General features: G+C 40.5%; 2 protein-coding genes across 2 annotated transcripts; one reads left to right on the top strand and one right to left on the bottom strand.

The window, feature by feature from the left end:
- Positions 1–796: 796 nt before the first annotated feature.
- Positions 797–9,869, top strand: LOC133126063 (pre-rRNA 2'-O-ribose RNA methyltransferase FTSJ3-like). The gene is made up of 4 exons (XM_061237866.1): positions 797–926; positions 8,373–8,544; positions 9,172–9,267; positions 9,620–9,869. Exons 1-4 carry the CDS (start codon positions 797–799, stop codon positions 9,867–9,869), a joined length of 648 nt encoding a protein of 215 aa, XP_061093850.1.
- A 2,460-nt stretch (positions 9,870–12,329) lies between these two features.
- Positions 12,330–18,236, bottom strand: LOC133127711 (G-protein coupled receptor 55-like). The gene is made up of 2 exons (XM_061240797.1): positions 18,124–18,236; positions 12,330–13,931 (listed from the first exon to the last, which is right to left on the bottom strand). Exon 2 carries the CDS (start codon positions 13,921–13,923, stop codon positions 12,985–12,987), a length of 939 nt encoding a protein of 312 aa, XP_061096781.1. The 5' UTR covers positions 13,924–13,931; positions 18,124–18,236; the 3' UTR covers positions 12,330–12,984.
- Between the last annotated feature and the right edge of the window lie 1,564 nt (positions 18,237–19,800).

Genomic DNA, 19,800 nt, shown 5'->3' with positions numbered 1-19,800 from the left:
GGATATGCCTGAGAGTTACTAAGGATCATCAAACGTGGCCCAAAAATCCAAATCCGGCCCTGGTTTTCTTTTCTCCTGGATTATTAACTGAACAATTGGTGCTACTGATTGGCCAGACTATCTTCACACCTGACTCCTGAGGGTGGAAAACCAACGGTTCTTCGCCCTTAAGGACTGTGATCTGAAGACCCCTGGTCTAAAGGATTTGGTTTGGTATTTCAGGACAGAGGGAACACTGAACTACGTACCTCCATCTGAGGACAAACGGACAGTAGGAGCTTGTAGCAGGACTCCCGGTTCCTCAGAGACACAAACAAATACTGAAAAAGAGAGAGAATGTTATAGTTATTTTAATGTAGGCCTACCAATGTCAGGGCATTTTGGTAGGGGTGGCAATACAAAACAATAGTTATAAAACCAACTCAAATGCAAAGGATAAATTACCCCTCAGGGTTCAACATGGTTCTTCTATGGACTTTGCAGTGGTGTGAGTGATTCCTCTGGGTTGGTGGAGCAGAGCTGTGTCATGGCTCACACTGTTGTGAGTGATTCCTCTGGGTTGGTGGAGCAGAGCTGTGTCATGGCTCACACTGTTGTGAGTGATTCCTCTGGGTTGGTGGAGCAGAGCTGTGTCATGGCTCACACTGTTGTGAGTGATTCCTCTGGGTTGGTGGAGCAGAGCTGTGTCATGGCTCACACTGTTGTGAGTGATTCCTCTGGGTTGGTGGAGCAGAGCTGTGTAATGGCTCACACTGTTGTGAGTGATTCCTCTGGGTTGGTGGAGCAGAGCTGTGTCATGGCTCACACTGTTGTGAACTCTCCCCAGGCTCTGAGGAAGGAGCTGCACACCTGGAAGGTGGATGTTGTTCTGAACGATGGCGCTCCCAATGTAGGAGCCAACTGGCAGCATGATGCCTTCTCCCAGGGTACGGGAGACATCCCCCAAAACACACATTCCATCTCCAAAAAACACACATTCCAAAAAACACACACTCCAAAAAACACACACTCCAAAAAACCTTCCTCATCTCTTACATCTCCCCTATGCACACACTTCTCCCATTTGGGTTTTTCAATTACCAAAATGTTCTTTTAGTAGTTCATAAGGATGAAATGGACAAATGCTGCAATGTACACAATACAGGGAGATTGACAGTAACTGGTGAGGAAGTGTAATCCATTCGTACTTGCCCTCTAATCTGCCTTTCCATATAGTATTGTGGTGTTACGGGAATTCGATCAGAAATTCCTTCGACTCGACAAACAAGTCAGACAAGACCGGGTAATTGTGAATTGCCGAAAGGGCGATCGGGTATAATGTTGTCGAAGAGCTGATTTAAGTTTTTCTTAAGCTGTGTGATTAGTTAACAGGTTGAGCCAATGATTTATGGATAGTTTGGTTCTTTTTTTATTATTTTAATTGTGCAAATTAAGAAGAAATTCAAGTACACGGTCATGTTGAGGTTTGGGTTTTAATGGACAATTGAATCTATGAAGTCTCTCCCTTATGTTTCTCTCTTGATTTCTTCTCTTTCTCTCTCTTTCCATTCCTTTCTTTGCATCTGTGTTTCACCCTCTGCTTCTAAATAAAGACTTAATTGACAGGCGTTATTGTTTTAGCACTTGTACGTGCTTGGATAAGATTTGCCTGTCAGGCATCATTTTCAGGTTAAACCTGAATCAGCCCCATGAAGGCAGTTCTGACACAGGTGAATCTGTCAGCCGGGGAGTATGAACCTGGTTCTCTGAGCCTTTGAGCCCATGGTTCTTGGTACAGGTGACCCCAGGCTGTTGCTACAGGTGACCTCAGACTGTGCCTCAGACTGCCCTGTCTAAACAACCAGGCAAATGCCAAACTGCCTAAACTCTTTTATATTTGTCATATTAATTGCATTTCAATTATCCTCTTGGACGGAAAACGCTGTGTAAATTCTCTTTGATATGTTCGTTGCAGTGCTTCCCCTAGGATTTTTTTCGGCAGCGGTGCATGGCCTTTGTATGTGTTCTCAGGTTTACAGTGCAACGGGGGCTCAGTGTTGCAGCACGTGCATGCGCACGTACCACCGGTTCTTGGTACTTTACTACGGCTAATTACTACAGCCTCAGCTATTTTCCAATATCTGTGCCAGCATCTCGGTCTCGCATAGCGTGAAGCCAATCATCCGTCACTACTCACTGCAGGTGCGTTTGGGAACAACCCTGCGAGAGACTCCCATAACTCTCTCTGAATCTACAAACGACGACCAAATATGCTCCATATTACATTTTATTTGGCAGACGCATTTATCCAAACCGACGTACAGAACGGTGCATATCAAGGTCATACAACAACCGAACCTGTCAGATAAGGTACAATTCATGCAGTATATGATTGGTTGTAAGGCCATGAACACATGTCCAATATACAAGGTAGATAGACCAAGTCTGTAACTACCATGCCAAGACAACTACAAGTTGAGGAACTACAATTCCGAGACGCATACATATTCAAAGTTCTAGATTTAGGTATAAAATACAAGGTATAACGGCCATATTATAAGTTGACATGACATGAAAGCGGAAGTAAGCAATCACCAGAGGCAGCAAAATTATGAGGGTGATAGTGTTGTATTTGAGAAACAGTGTCTTTATCAAACCTTGCTGCCTCTGTGTTGGCAAAGATAAAACAGTCTGGTTTTCTTTGGGGCCCTACTACAGAAGATTAATGTTTTGTTTGTTGTACTGTTGAGGTCAAATGTTTTTTAAGATAACACAAGCCTCAGCTTTAATTTACTTGCGGCACTAGAAATTCAGGATTGGGGCTGTGCTGCTGCTACCTCTATGGTAAAATGCTACTTCTGTTACTGATGAGTGGATAGCATTAACTATGAACTATAATCTGGACCTGCATGCACAGGTTCTGAGTCTGAATGCTGACATAAGGTCAGGTTCCCATGCCCATATGCTAACCGAATTTGTTCTGGAGTCATTGCAATGGAAGGGACCATGATAATATATTCACTGTTCTACTTCTGTTACTGATCACTGGACCGCATTACCCATAAGTCCTGGGCCTGTATGTACAGGTCCTGAGTCTGAATGCTGATGTAAGACCAGGTTTACTCCACCCCATATCCTAACTGTTCCCATGACGACCTAGCAGACAATACTGATTTGTGTTCTGTTGCTCAGAGATGCTGTTTGAATACGGAACCCTGCTCTCTCTCCTTCCACAGGAAAAGGCAGAAAGAGGAAGGCCCCGGAGGAGCCTGCCCCTGCCGAACAGGAACAGGAACAGAAGGGGAAATGGCGGGGCCATCCCAGGAAGCGGAGCAGGTGGCCGGAGAACAGGAGAGCGACAACGATTTAACTCTGCTTCTATTTGGACGCCTTTTTTTTTGTGGTTTCTAATTACCTTTTTATGTCCTTTAACCCTCTCTGCGCACCCCCAATCTCCCCCCACTTTAAGAACCACAGATTCATACGCCTAATTTTTATAAATAACCACATTTTGGTGAAATGTAAAATCTAAATTAAATGTATATCTTTTTGCATATTTGGATTGTAATCAGTATTGTTATAGAACAGTAAAAACACAGATGGACCCAGTCCTGAGTTGTAATAGAACAGTAATAAGACGGTTATACTCGTCTTATACGGTAATAACTAGGCCCACACGGAAACCACGTCCGCAGAATTCCAACTCATTCAAAATTGACATTACAGTTTTTAACAATCATTTTCACACTTGTCTAATTACCATGTCCACTTTTTCAAAACTCTTCACACAGTGTGCTTTTGAAACACGCACTTGAGCACATCAGTTAACCTTTGGTGCAAAATGCACTTCAACCACCAAAACACTTAATATTTCACCCAAAAGTGACTCATGCTGCCATAACTATAGAATATGCTTTCTCCCATAAGACTACTTTGTCACTCGATGTTCAATGAACTGCAAAACACAAACAACTTGGAGCATTGCTAAATACATATATTATGTGTTTCCCTTTCCTCTATTTTTGCATCCACAAATATTTCAAGCCAAGCAGCTAAAGAAACTTTTGATCTGTTGGTTTGCCTCTCATAATAGATGTCATGACTGAGTGTGGTAAATTTACAGTAAACTGTAAATTAATGAATGTTTTACAGTTTTTTTACAATCGTTTTCACTCTTGTCTCAATACCATGTCCACTTTTTCAAAACACTTAACACATTCACCATATCATTAGACTATGTGAACTAAACTGTGGATATTTTTGCATTGCTTTCATACTAAAGGCATTCAATCACCACTTCTTCCAAAATTCATGAATACCTCTCTCAGTCAATGTTCACTACCAGCAAAAGTTTGTACAAATACAGAAAGTTTTGCAGACATTTAGATACTCTGTTCAAAACAGTTAACTTTCAGTTCAAAACCCAATACAATTCTGATCATTGTGGAAGGAAATATGCTGCATTTTGGCAGAAAAATGAAACTATATGCTTGAAATACGTAAGACAGATGATTCTGATTTGAGCAGAAAGTTGATTCAGTTTATTAAATTTTTTTGTTTGCAGCCCTGTTACCATCCATGCAAAAGTGATCATACTTGCATTGAAATGTGCATGTATATAGGGTAAATATAGATGTAGTTGTCACTGAAGAGATTTTTCCACTATTACTGCTGTATATGTACTGTTGAAACACCTGGCTGTCATTTCAGTGAACAACCTACCCAGGTGTTTGTTGTTTGTGCCCCGTTACCACATATACAAAAGGGGCCATCTTTGGATTGGCATTTGAATTCTTTTGCCTTGGTGGGGAAAATGGATGCAGCCAGAGGCAGAGGAAGAAGACGTTGCAGAAGAGCAAGAACAGTTGTGTCTGATGAAATCAGAGCCACAGTCATTGATCATGTGGTAAATCATGGTCTGTCCCTGAGGGAAGCAGGTTGAGGGTTCAACCAAACTTGCCTAGATCCACAGTGGCTTCAATAGTGAGGAGTTTCAGGCAAACCAACAGTTACTATACAGTATTTGCAGCCTTCTGACTGAAGGAGTTCAATTGATGTGTATATTACAGCAGTATTGTGATTTGAGAAGTCTCCAGAAAAAGCAGATGTATCAGTGCACATTTGTCTTTGACTCACTACAGGACCCAGCGGTTACCTCACACAGTCACACAGGGGGAAGGGGAAGAATGTTTATGCCTCAACAGGAGGATACAATAGTTGGGATGGTCATTGTCAACAACAGCATCAGGCTAAGAGAAATATGCAACAACATAATCGCAGACAACATATTTCCAAACACTGACAGTGCAAGCACTACAACCATTTCAAGAGTGCTACAGAAACATCAGATCAGGATGAAACAGTTGTACACTGTCCCCTTTGACAGGAACTCTGAGGGTGTCAAGGAACTCAGATACCAATATGAAGTTTATGAAGGTATATGTGAAGGTTTAGGACCACCACCCACATGAACAGATTTCACGTCTAGATGCAATGGCTGCTGGGTGTATGGACATAACAGTGGAACACATCCAGGGCTGGAAAAGGCATGCAAAGAGATGTTTTCTTCGGTGTATAGCAAGAGATAACATTTGGAGTGATGTTGATGAAAATCTATGGCCAAATGCAGAGGACAGGATGGATGGGCCAGGCCAACAGTAGACTTCTGATACTGATAGGCAGACAATATATGTGCGAATGACTGTATATAGTGAAAATATAGCTTTTTGGTATGTATTTGTTATTGATTGTAATGTATTTTGAGTAATTGATTGTATTGTATTTTTCTTTTCTGAATTACAGTATATTGCACTGTGAGAACAAATGTCAAAATACTGTGAACCCTCTGAAGAATACTGTTGCTTTTGTGATTTGTTTCTTTATCATATATTGTTTTACATTACACATTAAAAATAGTTATTCTGGGTTTCCAATATAGTAAAACATTCATTCATTTACAGTTTACTGTAAATTTACCACACTCAGTCATGACATCTATTGTGAGAGGAAAACCAACAGATCAAAAGTTTCTTTAGCTGCTTGGCTTGAAATATTTGTGGATGCAAAAATAGAGGAAAGGGAAACACATAATATATGTATTTAGCAATGCTCCAAGTTGTTTGTGTTTTGTAGTTCATTGAACATTGAGTGACAAAGTAGTCTTATGGGAGAAAGCATGTGCTATAGTTATGGCAGCAAGAGTCACTTTTGGGTGAAATATTAAGTGTTTTGGCGGTTGAAGTGCATTTTGCACCAAATGTTAACTGATGTGCTCAGGTGTGTGTTTCAAAAGCACACTGTGTGAAGAGTTTTGAAAAAGTGGACATGGTATTGAGACAAGTGTGAAAACGATTGTAAAAAACTGTACTATATTGGAAACCCAGAATAACAATTTTTACTGTGTAATGTAAAACAATATATGATAAAGGAACAAATCACAAAAGCAACAGTATTCTTCAGAGGGTTTACAGTATTTTGACGTTTATTCTCAGAGTGCAATATACTGTAATTCAGAAAAGAAAAATACAATACAATCAATTACTCAAAATACATTACAATCAATAACAAATACATACCAAATAGCAATATTTCCACTATATACAGTAATTCGCACATATATTGTCTGCCTATCAGTATCAGAAGTCTACTGTTGGCCTGGCCCATCCATCCTGTCCTCTGCATTTGGCCATAGATTTTCATCAACATCACTCCAAATGTTATCTCTTGCTATACACCAAAGAAAACATCTCTTTGCTTGCCTTTTCCAGCCCTGGATGTGTTCCACTGTTATGTCCATACACCCAGCAGCCATTGCATCTAGACGTGAAATCTGTTCATGTGGGTGGTGGTCCTAAACCTTCACATATACCTTCATAAACTTCATATTGGTACCTGAGTTCCTTGACACCCTCAGAGTTCCTGTCAAAGGGGACAGTGTACAACTGTTTCATCCTGATCTGAGGTTTCTGTAGCACTCTTGAAATGGTTGTAGTGCTTACACTGTCAATGTTTGGAAATATGTTCTGCGATTATGTTGTTGCGTATTTCTCTTAGCCTGATGCTATTGTTGACAATGACCATCCCAACTATTGTATCCTCCTGTTGAGGCGTAAACATTCTTCCCCTTCCCCCTGTGTGACTGTGTGAGGTAACCTCTGGGTCCTGTAGTGAGTCAAAGACAAATGTGCACTGATACATCTGCTTTTTCTGGAGACTTCTCAAATCACAGTACTGCTGTAATATACTCATCAATTGAATTCCTTCAGTCAGAATGCTGTAAATACTGTATAGTACCTGTTGGTTTGCCTGAAAATCCTCACTATTGAAGCGACTGTGGATCTAGGCAAGTTTGGTTGAACCCTCAACCTGATTCCCTCAGGGACAGACCATGATTTACCACATGATCAATTACTGTGGCTCTGATTTCATCAGACACAACTGTTCTTGCTCTTCCACGATGTCTTCTTCCTCTACCTCTGGCTGCATCCATTTTCCCCACCAAGGCTAAAGCATGCAAATGCCAATCCAAAGGTGGCCCCTTTTGTATATGTGGTAACGGGGCACAAACAACAAACACCTGGGTAGGTTGTTCACTGAAATGACAGCCAGGTGTTCAACAGTACATATACAGCAGTAATAGTGGAAAAATCTCTTCAGTGACAACTACATCTATATTTACCCTATATACATGCACATTTCAATGCAAGTATGATCACTTTTGTATAGATGGTAACAGGGCTGCAAACAAAAAAAATGACTAAACTGAATCAACTTTCTGCTCAAATCAGAATGATCTGTCTTACGTATTTCAAGCATATAGTTTCATTTTTCTGCCAAAATGCAGCATATTTCCTTCCACAATGATCAGAATTGTATTGGGTTTTGAACTGAAAGTTAACTGTTTTGAACAGAGTATCTAAATGTCTGCAAAATTTGCTGTATTTGTACAAACATTTGCTGGTAGTGAACACTGACTGAGAGAGGTATTCATGAATTTTGGAAGAAGTGGTGATTGAATGCCTTTAGTATGAAAGCAATGCAAAAATATCCACAGTTTAGTTCACATAGTCTAATGATATGGTGAATGCGTTAAGTGTTTTGAAAAAGTGGACATGGTATTGAGACAAGAGTGAAAACGATTGTAAAAAACTGTAATTTAATTCCAATACGAAATACTAGTGTCTGAGATCTTGGGTCTGTATTAGTGACAGAATGTGTGTGTGTTCTGTGAGATATTGAGTCTGTATTGCTCTGTGTGTGTGTGTGTGTGTGTGTGTTCTGTGAGATCTTAGGTTGTTTTAGTGAGCATGTGTGTGTGTGTGTCTGTGTCTGTGTGTGTTGTGAGATCATGGGCTGCTTTAGTGAGTTTAGTGAGTTTTTTGTGTGTGTGTCAGGTTTGCCGGCTCTGATGATGTCACAGAGGTGCCGGAGTGATGAGAAGAAGCACAGACGGAAGCCTGTGCCCGTTACCAAGGAGATGGTGGAGGAGTACAAGCAGCACTGGAGAGAGATCAACGCCCGGCCAATCAAGAGGGTGGCTGAGGCCAAGGCCCGCAAGAAGAGAAGGGTGCGTGTGAGGGAAGGAGAGAGAAGAGATGAAGCCAGATAGAATCAGAGAGATTGTGAGAGAGTCTGTGTGTGTGTGTGTGTGTGTACATGTGTGAACTTTGTGCCTGTTTGTGTTGTATGTGGGAGGGCGGTTGAACACAGGAAAGTAGATAGAATCAGAGAGATGATCAGTGAGAGATAGTGTGAGATGTTGTGCAGAGAGCGAGGGAACGAAAGAAAAGGAATAGAGAGCTAGTATGTATGAAAGTGTTTGTGCAAAAGGCCCATGTTACACTTACAAAATTTGGATCGCCTGCTATTGTAAAAAATAACATCATTTGAAATGGTCTTTGATAGGGCTTCATGATATGTATATGAACTGATACAACACGGTTTTTTAAAGCCTAGTAAGAATAGCCGCGTAAAGGCAATTAACCCCGTTATCGTACCTGATGTGGTGACAAATAAGGAAATGTCAGAGGCAGTGTTAAATGGTTCTGTGAGATAAAACTGATGGTTACTGGGTCCCTGCGGTCCTCAGCTTCCCTGCGGTTTTCATCAACTCACATAGAACCTTGTACAGCCTTCCTGCTCATTCGCTGACTTATCAACACTTGTCTGATTTGCATCTTCGTTCGTTTCTCCGATGCTGAAGAAGATGGAGCAGGCAAAGAAGAAGGCGGAGGCAGTGGTGAACACAGTGGACATCTCAGAGAGGGAGAGGATGGCCCAGCTGAAGAGGTGCATGCATACACACCACACACACGCACACACATGCATCATGCATACATCCACATACATGTGTATACATTACAAACACACACACACACACAGTCACCCCCTCCTCCCCCCCCCCGTAAATCTCCATCGCTCCTCTGTTCCTCTCAGCATCTACAAGAAGGCGGGTGGAGACACACACTCACTCACACACACAATTGTATAGCAGCCAGTGAACTGAGGACCATGGTCCTGTTCACATGCCCTCTCTCTCTCTCACTCGCTGTCTCTCTCTCTCTCTCACGCTCACTGCGCGCACACACACACACACACACAAACACACAGTAACCCTGTCTCCCCCCTCTGTTCCCCTCAGCATCTACAAGAAGGCGGGCGCGGCCGAGGAGGATCGGGAGGTGACCTGTGTGGTGGCCAAGAAGGGGGCGGGCCGGAGGGTGCGGGGGCCAGCGGGGGTGAAGGGCGTGTTCCGCGTGGTGCACGGGAGGATGAAGAAGGACATGAGGGGTCTGCAGCGGAAGGAGCAGAAGGGGGGAAAGGGAGGAAAAGGAGGAAGAGGCGGAGGGAAGGGAATGAAGGGGGGTAAGGGTCACCCAAAAAAGAAATAACCGCACCCTACTCCCAACGACTCCTACCGACCCCTCTGCCCCCTCCAAAGATGTTCCCTAGGCTACGGGAGTTTGTAGTTGAACTCTGGTGCCCAGGTCTGGTGCTGCGAATGTGGATGCCGAGACTGGAGGATTGTGGGTACCCACAATGCCGCACGGACTTTGCTTGGCATCCTCTACCGTCATGCTGAATGACCGCAGTTGTGTCCCACTGTTTGGGAAGCTCCGGCCAAATTAATTATAGCAGTTTTGGGAATTGCCTTTTAATTCAAGGCAGGAGAACCTGAAACACCCAGGCCCGCCAGGTCCCCCGTGTGTGTAATGAGGTCATTGTTACCACAGTGTTTAATGAATGACTGCAGTCTTGGCGGAGTCAGGCAAATTAACCCACATACATGCTCTCTGTATCAGAAGAGCAAATGTCTGTAAATACTGTCTACGTCACAATCAATAAACTCTTTTCAAATAACTCTCCTTATCTTGGTAATAGTAATATGTTTATTGGTGTAAACCCATTTTGTAGTTCAGCATGCTTTACAGAGTACTCAATTATAGGTCCCATATTATGGAAAATGACATTTCCCTTGTAATGTGGATTCTTAAGCAGTTAAATGTGTTATCACTGTGAAGGTATCACAATGAACAGTCCTCAAATAAATCCACACAATCCGAAGAAAATGTGCATTTACAGTTTTTTACAATCGTTTTCACACTTGTCTCAATACCATGTCCACTTTTTCAAAACTCTTCACACAGTGTGCTTTTGAAACACACACCTGAGCAAATCAGTTAACCTTTGGTGCAAAAGGCACTTCAACCACCAAAACACTTAATATTTCACCCAAAAGTGACTCATGCTGCCATAACTATAGCACCTGCTTTCTCCCATAAGACTACTTTTTCACTCAATGTTCAATGAACTACAAAACACAAACAACTTGGAGCATTGCTAAAAAGATATATTATGTGTTTCCCTTTCCTCTATTTTTGCATCCACAAATATTTCAAGCCAAGCAGCTAAAGAAACTTCTGATCTGTTGGTTTGCCTCTCACAATAGATGTCATGACTGAGTGTGGTAAATTTACAGTAAACTGTAAATGAATGAATGTTTTACTATATTGGAAACCCAGAATAACTATTTTTAATGTGTAATGTAAAACAATATATGATAAAGAAACAAATCACAAAAGCAACAGTATTCTTCAGAAAAGAAAAATACAATACAATCAATTACTCAAAATACATTACAATCAATAACAAATACATACCAAAAAGCAATATTTTCACTATATACAGTAATTCGCACATATATTGTCTGCCTATCAGTATCAGAAGTCTACTGTTGGCCTGGCCCATCCATCCTGTCCTCTGCATTTGGCCATAGATTTTCATCAACATCACTCCAAATGTTATCTCTTTCTATACACCGAGGAAAACATATCTTTGTGTGGCTTTTCCAGCCCTGGATGTGTTCCACTGTTATGTCCATACACCCAGCCGGCATTACATCTGGAAGTGACTTTTCTTGTGGGTGGTGGTCCTACACCTTCACATATATTGGTATCTGAGTACCTTGACACCCTCAGAGTTCCTGTCAAAGGGGACAGTGTACAACCGTTTCATCCTGATCTGATGTTTCTGTAGCACTCTTGAAATGGTTGTAGTGCTTACACTGTCAGTGTTTGGAAATACAATATGTTCTGCGATTATGTTGTTGCATATTTCTCTTAGCCTGATGCTGTTGTTGACAATGACCATTCCGACTATTGTATCCTCCTGTTGAGGCATAAACATTCTTCCCCTTCCCCCTGTGTGACTGTGTGAGGTAACCGCTGGGTCCTGTAGTGTGTCACAGACAAATGTGCACTGATACATCTGCTTTTTCTGGAGACTTTTCAAATCACAGTACTGCTGTAATATACACATCAATTGAACTCCTTCAGTCAGAATGCTGCAAATACTGTATAGTACCTGTTGGTTTGCCTGAAAATCCTCACTATTGAAGCCACTGTGGATCTAGGCAAGTTTGGTTGAACCCTCAACCTGCTTCCCTCAGGGACAGACCATGATTTACCAATGACTGTGGCTCTGATTTCATCAGACACAACTGTTCTTGCTCTTCCGCAACGTCTTCTTCCTCTGCCTCTGGCTGCATCCATTTTCCCCACCAAGGCTAAAGAATTCAAATGCCAATCCAAAGATGGCCCCTTTTGTGTATGTGGTAACGGGGCACAAACAACAAACACCTGGGCAGGTTGTTCACTGAAATGACAGCCAGGTGTTTCAGCAGTACATATACAGCAGTAATAGCGGAAAAATCTCTTCAGTAACAACTACATCTATATTTACCCTATATACGTGCACATTTCAATGCAAGTATGATCACTTTTGCACAGATGGTAACAAGGCTGCAAACAAAAAAATTTCTGCTCAAATCAGAATCATCTGTCTTACGTATTTCAAGCATATAGTTTCATTTTTCTGCCAAAATGCAGCATATTTCCTTCCACAATGATCAGAATTTTATTGGGTTTTGAACTGAAAGTTAACTGTTTTGAACAGAGTATCTAAATGTCTGCAAAATTTGCGGTATTTGGACAAACTTTTGCTGGTAGTGAACATTGACTGAGAGAGGTATTCATGAATTTTGGAAGAAGTGGTGATTGAATGCCTTTAGTATGAAAGCAATGCAAAAATATCCACAGTTTAGTTCACATAGTCTAATGATATGGTGAATGCGTTAAGTGTTTTGAAAAAGTGGACATGGTATTGAGACAAGTGTGAAAACGATTGTAAAAAACTGTAAACAAGCCGTTTGGAATTCTGTGAAGTAGTGGCATCACAACGATACGGTCGTATGCATCAGCACGCCACACCTTTTGGCCTCCGCTAATCCAAGCACAGACGGCGTTCAGTTAGTGAGGTATGGAGGTTCGTTGAGGTCAGTGAGCCTTAAAGACAGCCACTGAAACATTGTTCTGGTAAGGCTCATGAGAGGTGCTGGAGAATGGACATTTAAACTGTGTTTTTGGTACTTGAAGCCACACGCTGCCTTATGGATATCAGGACCAACACGTGCCTTTGCAAAACCGCATTGATTGGGTAAGATGTCTGTTAAATAATTGCGTTTTGTGAAATCCCTGCTTCTGATTGACAGCATGCTGAGAGCCTCTTCCAAGAATCTTTGGTGGCGAAGTAATAGCTGAACGCATCCAGGCAGCAATTCATGTTCGCTATCACGAAGGAAAAGTGCAAAAAATTATGTGCCCCATTTAATAGATCACAGTTGTCCTTCCAATGCGACTCTACAATATACTTGAAAAGGAACGCCAAATGAATCGGGGTAAAACATACGACAAAGACGACCCAGTTTGCTGCCATGATGCGGATGCACTGGATCTTCTTGTCCGTCTGAGAGCTTGCCCTGGTCTGCTTCGACAAGGCGCGGATGACTTGGACTGAACAGAAGCTCATCGTGATAAGGGGCAGAGCGTAGCCCAACAGCTCCAATGCTAGTATGAAGTAAATGGGCAAAGGCGCCTTACTGTTTTTTTGGAAACAAGAGATCTGGGTCACGTTCTTTCCTGGATCGTCCACGGAGTGGAAGCCTGTGTTAAGGGAGCAATGAAGAACCCATATGAATGCGCACACAAGGAGGGCCTTCCATGGAGACAGGATCACTTTGGCTTTGAAAGGGTACTTTATACCCAAATAGCGCACCACACTTATGGCCGTGATGGTGTAGATGCTGACGTACATGTTCACGTAGTAAAGTGAGACCAGAACCAAGCAGAAGTCACTCATTTCCAATGGCAATTCGTTCCGGTAGAAGTACATTCTGAATGGCAGAAAGACCAGGACGGTGCAGTCGGCTAACGCCATGTTTGTGATGTACACCATCATGTAGGTCCAGGATTGTCCTCGTCTGCAGAAGAACATCGCCAGCACCGCCACGTTACCCATGAGCCCCAGGACGAAGGTCGGAACGGAGAGCACCATCTGCGCCGTCTTAACCTCCTCTGTGATGTTTAGTTTGCCGCAGCTATGGTCCATCTCCCAGTCTGGAAATAAAACGAGAACATAATGAATTAGGTCTTTTTTTATATGCGCTGAAGTCCATAGGTATGTGGAAACGGGTACAATTTATGTTCTTTTGGGCCTGTTCTCGCAATTCATTGGATTTGAAATGAAATCACGAATATGGAGTTAAAGTGTAGACAAGTCATTTTTAATATGAGGGTATTTACTTCCATATTGGGTGATCTTTGGAGCAATGGCTTCACTTTTAATACATAGTCGCCCCCCCCAATTTTAGAGGACCAAAAGTAATCGGACAGTTGGCTTCTCAGCTGTTTGATTAGTCAGGTGTACTCAATGGTTTCTTTTAAGTATTACTTGGCCAACTGTAACCTAGCCATTCTAGCCATTTTTGCAGCCAAATAGTGGTTTGCATCTTGCAGTGTAGACCTATTTGTCAAGTCTTCTGTGGAATAGTATTCACTGATACGTCCATGTCTGGCTCCTGAAGGGTGCTTATGATCTGTCGAATGGGTGTTTTGAGGTTTTCCTTCATTATTACATTTTACATTTTAGTAATTTAGCAGACGCTTTTAATCCAAAATGATTTACAAGTGCATAGGTTCTTCAACAAGTTAAAAACATCAAATCCAAAAGAGCTGTTCTAAACAAAAAACAATAGTCATCGTAAATGCAATTTAAAAAATATATAATACAGGGTGCACAAGAGGGAAAGGGTTTTTTATACATTTTTTCTCGAACACCTCAAATTTAAGGTGACAGTGTGCACTTCATATTCATTGTTACATTTAAAATCCAATGTGCTGGAGTACAGGGCCAAAAGAACAGACAGACATTGTACCGCTGTCCAAATACTTATGGACTCCACTGAAGATCATACAGCAGATTGTTTATGAAGTAAGTTTGGGTAGACTTGCACAGCAGAATGTACCATGAACACAAATCTGTCACAATATTAAAGTGTTGGAGCACATACAGTATTGTGCAAAAGTTTTAGGCAGGTGTGGGAAAAATGCTGGAAAGTAAGAATGCTTTCAAAAATAGAAATGTTAATAGTTTTATTTTTAATCAATTAATAAAATGCAAAGTGAGTGAACAGAAGAAAAATTTAAATGAAATCAATATTTGGTGTGACCAACCTTTGCCTTCAAACCAGCATCAATTCTTATAGTTTTAAAATCCCACACTAACCCAACGGAATTTAGAGTGGGCCAAAGGTATCTGCGTGCTTGTCCTTCTGGTGTTGCGGAAAGAATATTAGTAGGGTTAAATAATAATAACCGCTATGTGGAGAGACTAGATCAGCCAATAAATTAACCACTTTACAAAGACAGTAGTACCACTCTGCCTTCCGCTCTCTACTCGTCCAGGCTGACCCAAGAATATCCACAATAGGGCCAATACATTCACCTTTGTTATCTGACTCCATATTGAAACTTGATTGGTTTTAATCATATGTGAACCTCGGGAGTGGTTACAAACACTAAACACTTTGATTGATGTGAATTGGACCAATATTTATCGAGAAAATGACAAATAACTACACGACATCCCTGGGTTCAGTAGCCGGTGTTGGCTTACTGAACACCTAGCTATTCACTCTGTTATGCAAGCTGACCCGTATCCTGCCAGGTTCATAGTTTCTTGTTAGCAACAGCTTCCCCACCACAATGTTACAGTGGATCACCATTACCATGTCACTGTATGCTGAAATGGATCACAAATGTGACTCTTGCCAAGTTTTTATGAAACTGGTAGGAATTAGATCAAAGCTGATCTGGAATAAAAATGTATTCATATTCATTTTCAAACTTGCGCTGTTCAGAACATAGTAGGCTAACTTGGTGTTTGGAACATGGTGAGTTTACGTTACGCATTTGAGCAATATTGTATTGTCAGCTTGTTGTCCATGAATGACTGTACAGCAGCTAGTCGTAGTTTGATTTAGTGTTGTCAACAGTCCTGTGAAATCTGTTATTTTAAACTAAAAGACGCATTCTACCTAGTTAGCCTATTAATTCACACGGACACAGTTGGTTTAGTAGGGTATTTTTGAGAAGGATAAGATTTATAAGGTTTGTAAGGTTGATAAGGTTTATAGTTCAGCTCCTGTTTTAAATATAATTCTAGTTGGCTAGATTATCCATGACAACAAATGTGCTGTGCGACGATTATCGAATCATCTACTATGTGCTAAAAGCTTCAATGCGTCAGCCATTATGTTGCTGAATTGCATAGCCTGCCCTACACTGTCACTCCTGAAAATGGCACAAATTGTCTGCATTTCTTTAGTGAGTCAAGTTTTTTAGGAAAAGCCATGGAAGGAGGAGGGTATTGCATTCATTGTGTTGCAGTCAATATAATTAAGGTAGTTGTGAAGAAATAATGGGGTAGGTGTTGTAGCCTAAATAATTTTTGTCACTTGGACTCATTGCATTCTGAACAGAACATGGGGAAGCAGCCGCTTACAAAATAAAGTAGTGAGTACATGGGATCATTTAGGCCTACTTATTTTTTGAGAGCTAGAATATCATAGAGCTTCATGCAGGCCACCTGGTTTAGAGTGGCTCCATTTTGAGAAAGACCATGACTAGTGGTGGATACATGTCCCCTGTGCTGGCGCAAGCAGGGCGACATCCGAACTATTTCACATCCGACCAAATAATCACAACAGTTGGCTCATGAAAAAAAAAAATGTTTTTCTTTTTTTTCTACATAACTTGGTACAAAGTGCTACCAAGATTGTGGACAGCAGCATCATGTTAAGGCTTGCTGTTAGCTTGAAGAAATGCAATCTCCAGCAACAAACTATAATTTCTGGCGGGAACTGGCTTATTGATGTGGGTAACAGTTATCCTATGTTTGTTGAATTAAACAATTTTTTTTAGTATTCAAGCGAAGGAGAATGAACATGGAAAATGACACCACTGTATTTTGAATAAAAATTAGAAATTCAATTTTGTATTAGTTTTCAATTAATTGCACCAATCTTCAACATCTTATAACACCTATAATAATAATAACAATATTATATATATTTATATATATATATATATATGTGTGTATGAATTTTAAATGTAGATATTTACAGATCATTGGTTTGAATAGGCAACAGTGCCTGCCTTAAAACAAAAATGTGCTCTTCAATGTCCCATTCAGCTGGCAAATTTGAGTAAAGGATTCATTAATGTGCTACACCCTTGTGTCTGTGTGTCTGTTGACCACCATAACAATCTATAAATTAAGGCTCTAGATGACATTAAATGGAAAACGCCTTTATTACTACGCCCTTGCGGTGTAATAAAGTAAAAATGTTCCGAATTAAGTTCTCGGTGAGAACAACAGGTGACTCACTACCTTGCTGCCTCCAAACAATGCAAACTGACACTCCGGTGTTACTTTCATTTTGACATCTTGCGTTTAAAAACTATATTTTTACTCTGAATTAGGCATTAACCAAGATAGTATTATGAAAACCAAGATAGTATTCTACCAAATGAAGATAAACACATATGAATTTTACATATACACCGATTTATGTGAAATTGGTGGTCGCGATTTACGATTGATTATGATAGAATTATTATTATTATTATTATTATTATTATTATTATTATTATTATTATTATTATTATTATTATTATTATTATTTATTTTTTTATCTTGTGGGAACAATATCTATACACTGTACGCACAAGATGCTGATCGTATTCGCACAAATAACCTCTTGTTCCCACGAGATGAAACAACAGCTGGGCACGTAGACCGACAAACCGATAATATAAATATCAGGGGGGAAATTGAGGCTGACACAACAAATTTCACAGTAAAGTGTTAGGTGTAACATAAGTAGTTTATGTCTTGGGATATTGAACCGAGGGTACATGTACAGAGTTCGGTGTTCCGTGAGCTATAGACGACGCGAAAAGCCATTAAATGTATGTTTGTATTTCAGTCTTGAAATGTTACAGTAGCGTCAGCAAAGTGGCCAAGCACGTCAGATAGCATCTCTGAATACAAACGGGTTACTTTCAAAATGCAGAATGACCTGAAAACATGTATTGTATTATCGATTAACCAATTTCAAATTTGAAATATAGTTGTTTTCCCAAAATTTAAAAACCGATGCACACAAAGGGTTCATACTGTTATGTCTCATTTAGCGTTTAAACATTAAACTCAAATTAATTTATTGTAACTTTAATTTGTACTTACTGTAGCGTGTGCTGTCTTTTATGCCGTTCTCCTTGCTGCTATCGTGGGTAAATCAAATAATTGTTAGGATGAACCGAAAGCCAGCATACCTGTGTCATGAACGCAGGACGTTGTTAAACTGCGCGATTTCCTGGTTTTGCGGTCACTAACATCTGCCGAACTGAACGTTCAAGCGAGGACCTAAATATCACAGTTGCCCCCGACTTCTATAACTAGGTTCAAATACAGATGACAAATTACCCCAGGAGAGTCCATCTGGAGAAATCGATATCATGCAGCACTATGCATATATATATATATATATATATATATATATATATATATATATATATATATATATATATATATAATAGCTCAATAGTGATGAGAACTGTTTGAATTCAGTGGGCAGGGATTTGTTGTTAAAAAAGTTATAAATGGGCTACATTGTGACAAAAGAGTGGAATAGTGGGGAAATATATATATGGAACAATATTGAGCTAATGGTCATTCTTGATTCAAGATTACAGGTTTTGAACCGTTTCTATATCCACCTATGTGACCGTTAAGGATCTCCAGTAGAGGCATACGCATGTAGATTGCAGTGGTAAAGGTATGTCATGTGGGCTCCAGAATTATTGGAGCCCTTGATGAATATGCACAAATGCTGTAAACTAAAAACACAATAGTTATTGACATGAGCTTTACATTCCAACATTAATGATTAATGATTCAATGGAATCAACCAAAGTCTTACATTTTTCAAATAAAAGATTTATTTCCCATGTTTGCAGTCATTGTCCTGCTGGACAATCTATCTACGACCAAGTCTCAGCTTCCTAGTAAACCAGATTTTCTGCCAAGATTTTATGGTACTTTGTTGAATTAATTGTGCCATTGCTCTTAAATAGTGGCCCTGGACCACTGGCATCAAAACATCACCAACCATCAATGACCCACCGCCATATTTGGCAGTAGGTATGAGATGCTTCTTGAGTGCATTACATTTTTCTGCCAAGCATGTCGATGGCATGTATGGCCAAAACATTCCATTTTGGTCTCATCTGACCATAGCACTCTCTTCCAGTCATAAATCCAGCGAGGTTTAGCAAACCGAAGATGCTTGGTATTGTTTGTTATTGTTGCTCAGTAAGGGCCGTCTTTGTGTCATCCTTCCAAGGAGTTTGTTGGTACAGAGATTTTTTCTTTTTTCTTTCTTCTCTATTCCGATTTTCGTTTTAAACAGTTTTCACATATTCACCTGGTGGACTTTAAATATACCTGACTCAAAACTGGAAGGCAAAAGCAGACACCACAGCAACTCCCTGTAAACTGGCCAGGGGTGTGTATCACAAAGTAGGATTACTAGATTAGCTGGAATAACTGCGTAAAATCTGCGTAAAATCTATAATGTTACAGATTTTACAGATTTGAGAGCGTTCTAGGTTTTACTCAGTGCAGTTATCCAGCTAACTCTGTAATCCTGCTTTGTGGGTTTTATTCAGTGCAGTTATCCAGCTAACTCTGAAATCCTGTTTTGTGGGTTTTACTCAGTGCAGTTATCCAGCTAACTCTGTAATCCTGTTTTGTGGGTTTTACTCAGTGCAGTTATCCAGCTAACTCTGTAATCCTGCTTTGTGGGTTTTATTCAGTGCAGTTATCCAGCTAACTCTGTAATCCTGTTTTGTGGAGCAGGCC

This window comes from Conger conger, chromosome 4 (genome assembly GCF_963514075.1).
Source record: "Conger conger chromosome 4, fConCon1.1, whole genome shotgun sequence".
Classification (NCBI taxonomy): domain Eukaryota; kingdom Metazoa; phylum Chordata; class Actinopteri; order Anguilliformes; family Congridae; genus Conger; species Conger conger.
Note: the sequence above shows the minus strand (reverse complement) of the source record. Positions and strands in the feature narration are given on the sequence as shown.

Bases quoted from the DNA above. Each gene is read 5' to 3' on its own strand.
- LOC133126063 (XM_061237866.1), top strand. From the start codon at position 797: ATGGCTCACACTGTTGTGAACTCTCCCCAGGCTCTGAGGAAGGAGCTG. The intron at 927-8,372 runs GTACGGGAGACA...TGTGTGTGTCAG, and splicing joins GCATGATGCCTTCTCCCAGG to GTTTGCCGGCTCTGATGATG. The intron at 8,545-9,171 runs GGTGCGTGTGAG...GTTCGTTTCTCC, and splicing joins AAGGCCCGCAAGAAGAGAAG to GATGCTGAAGAAGATGGAGC.
- LOC133127711 (XM_061240797.1), bottom strand. From the start codon at position 13,923: ATGGACCATAGCTGCGGCAAACTAAACATCACAGAGGAGGTTAAGACG.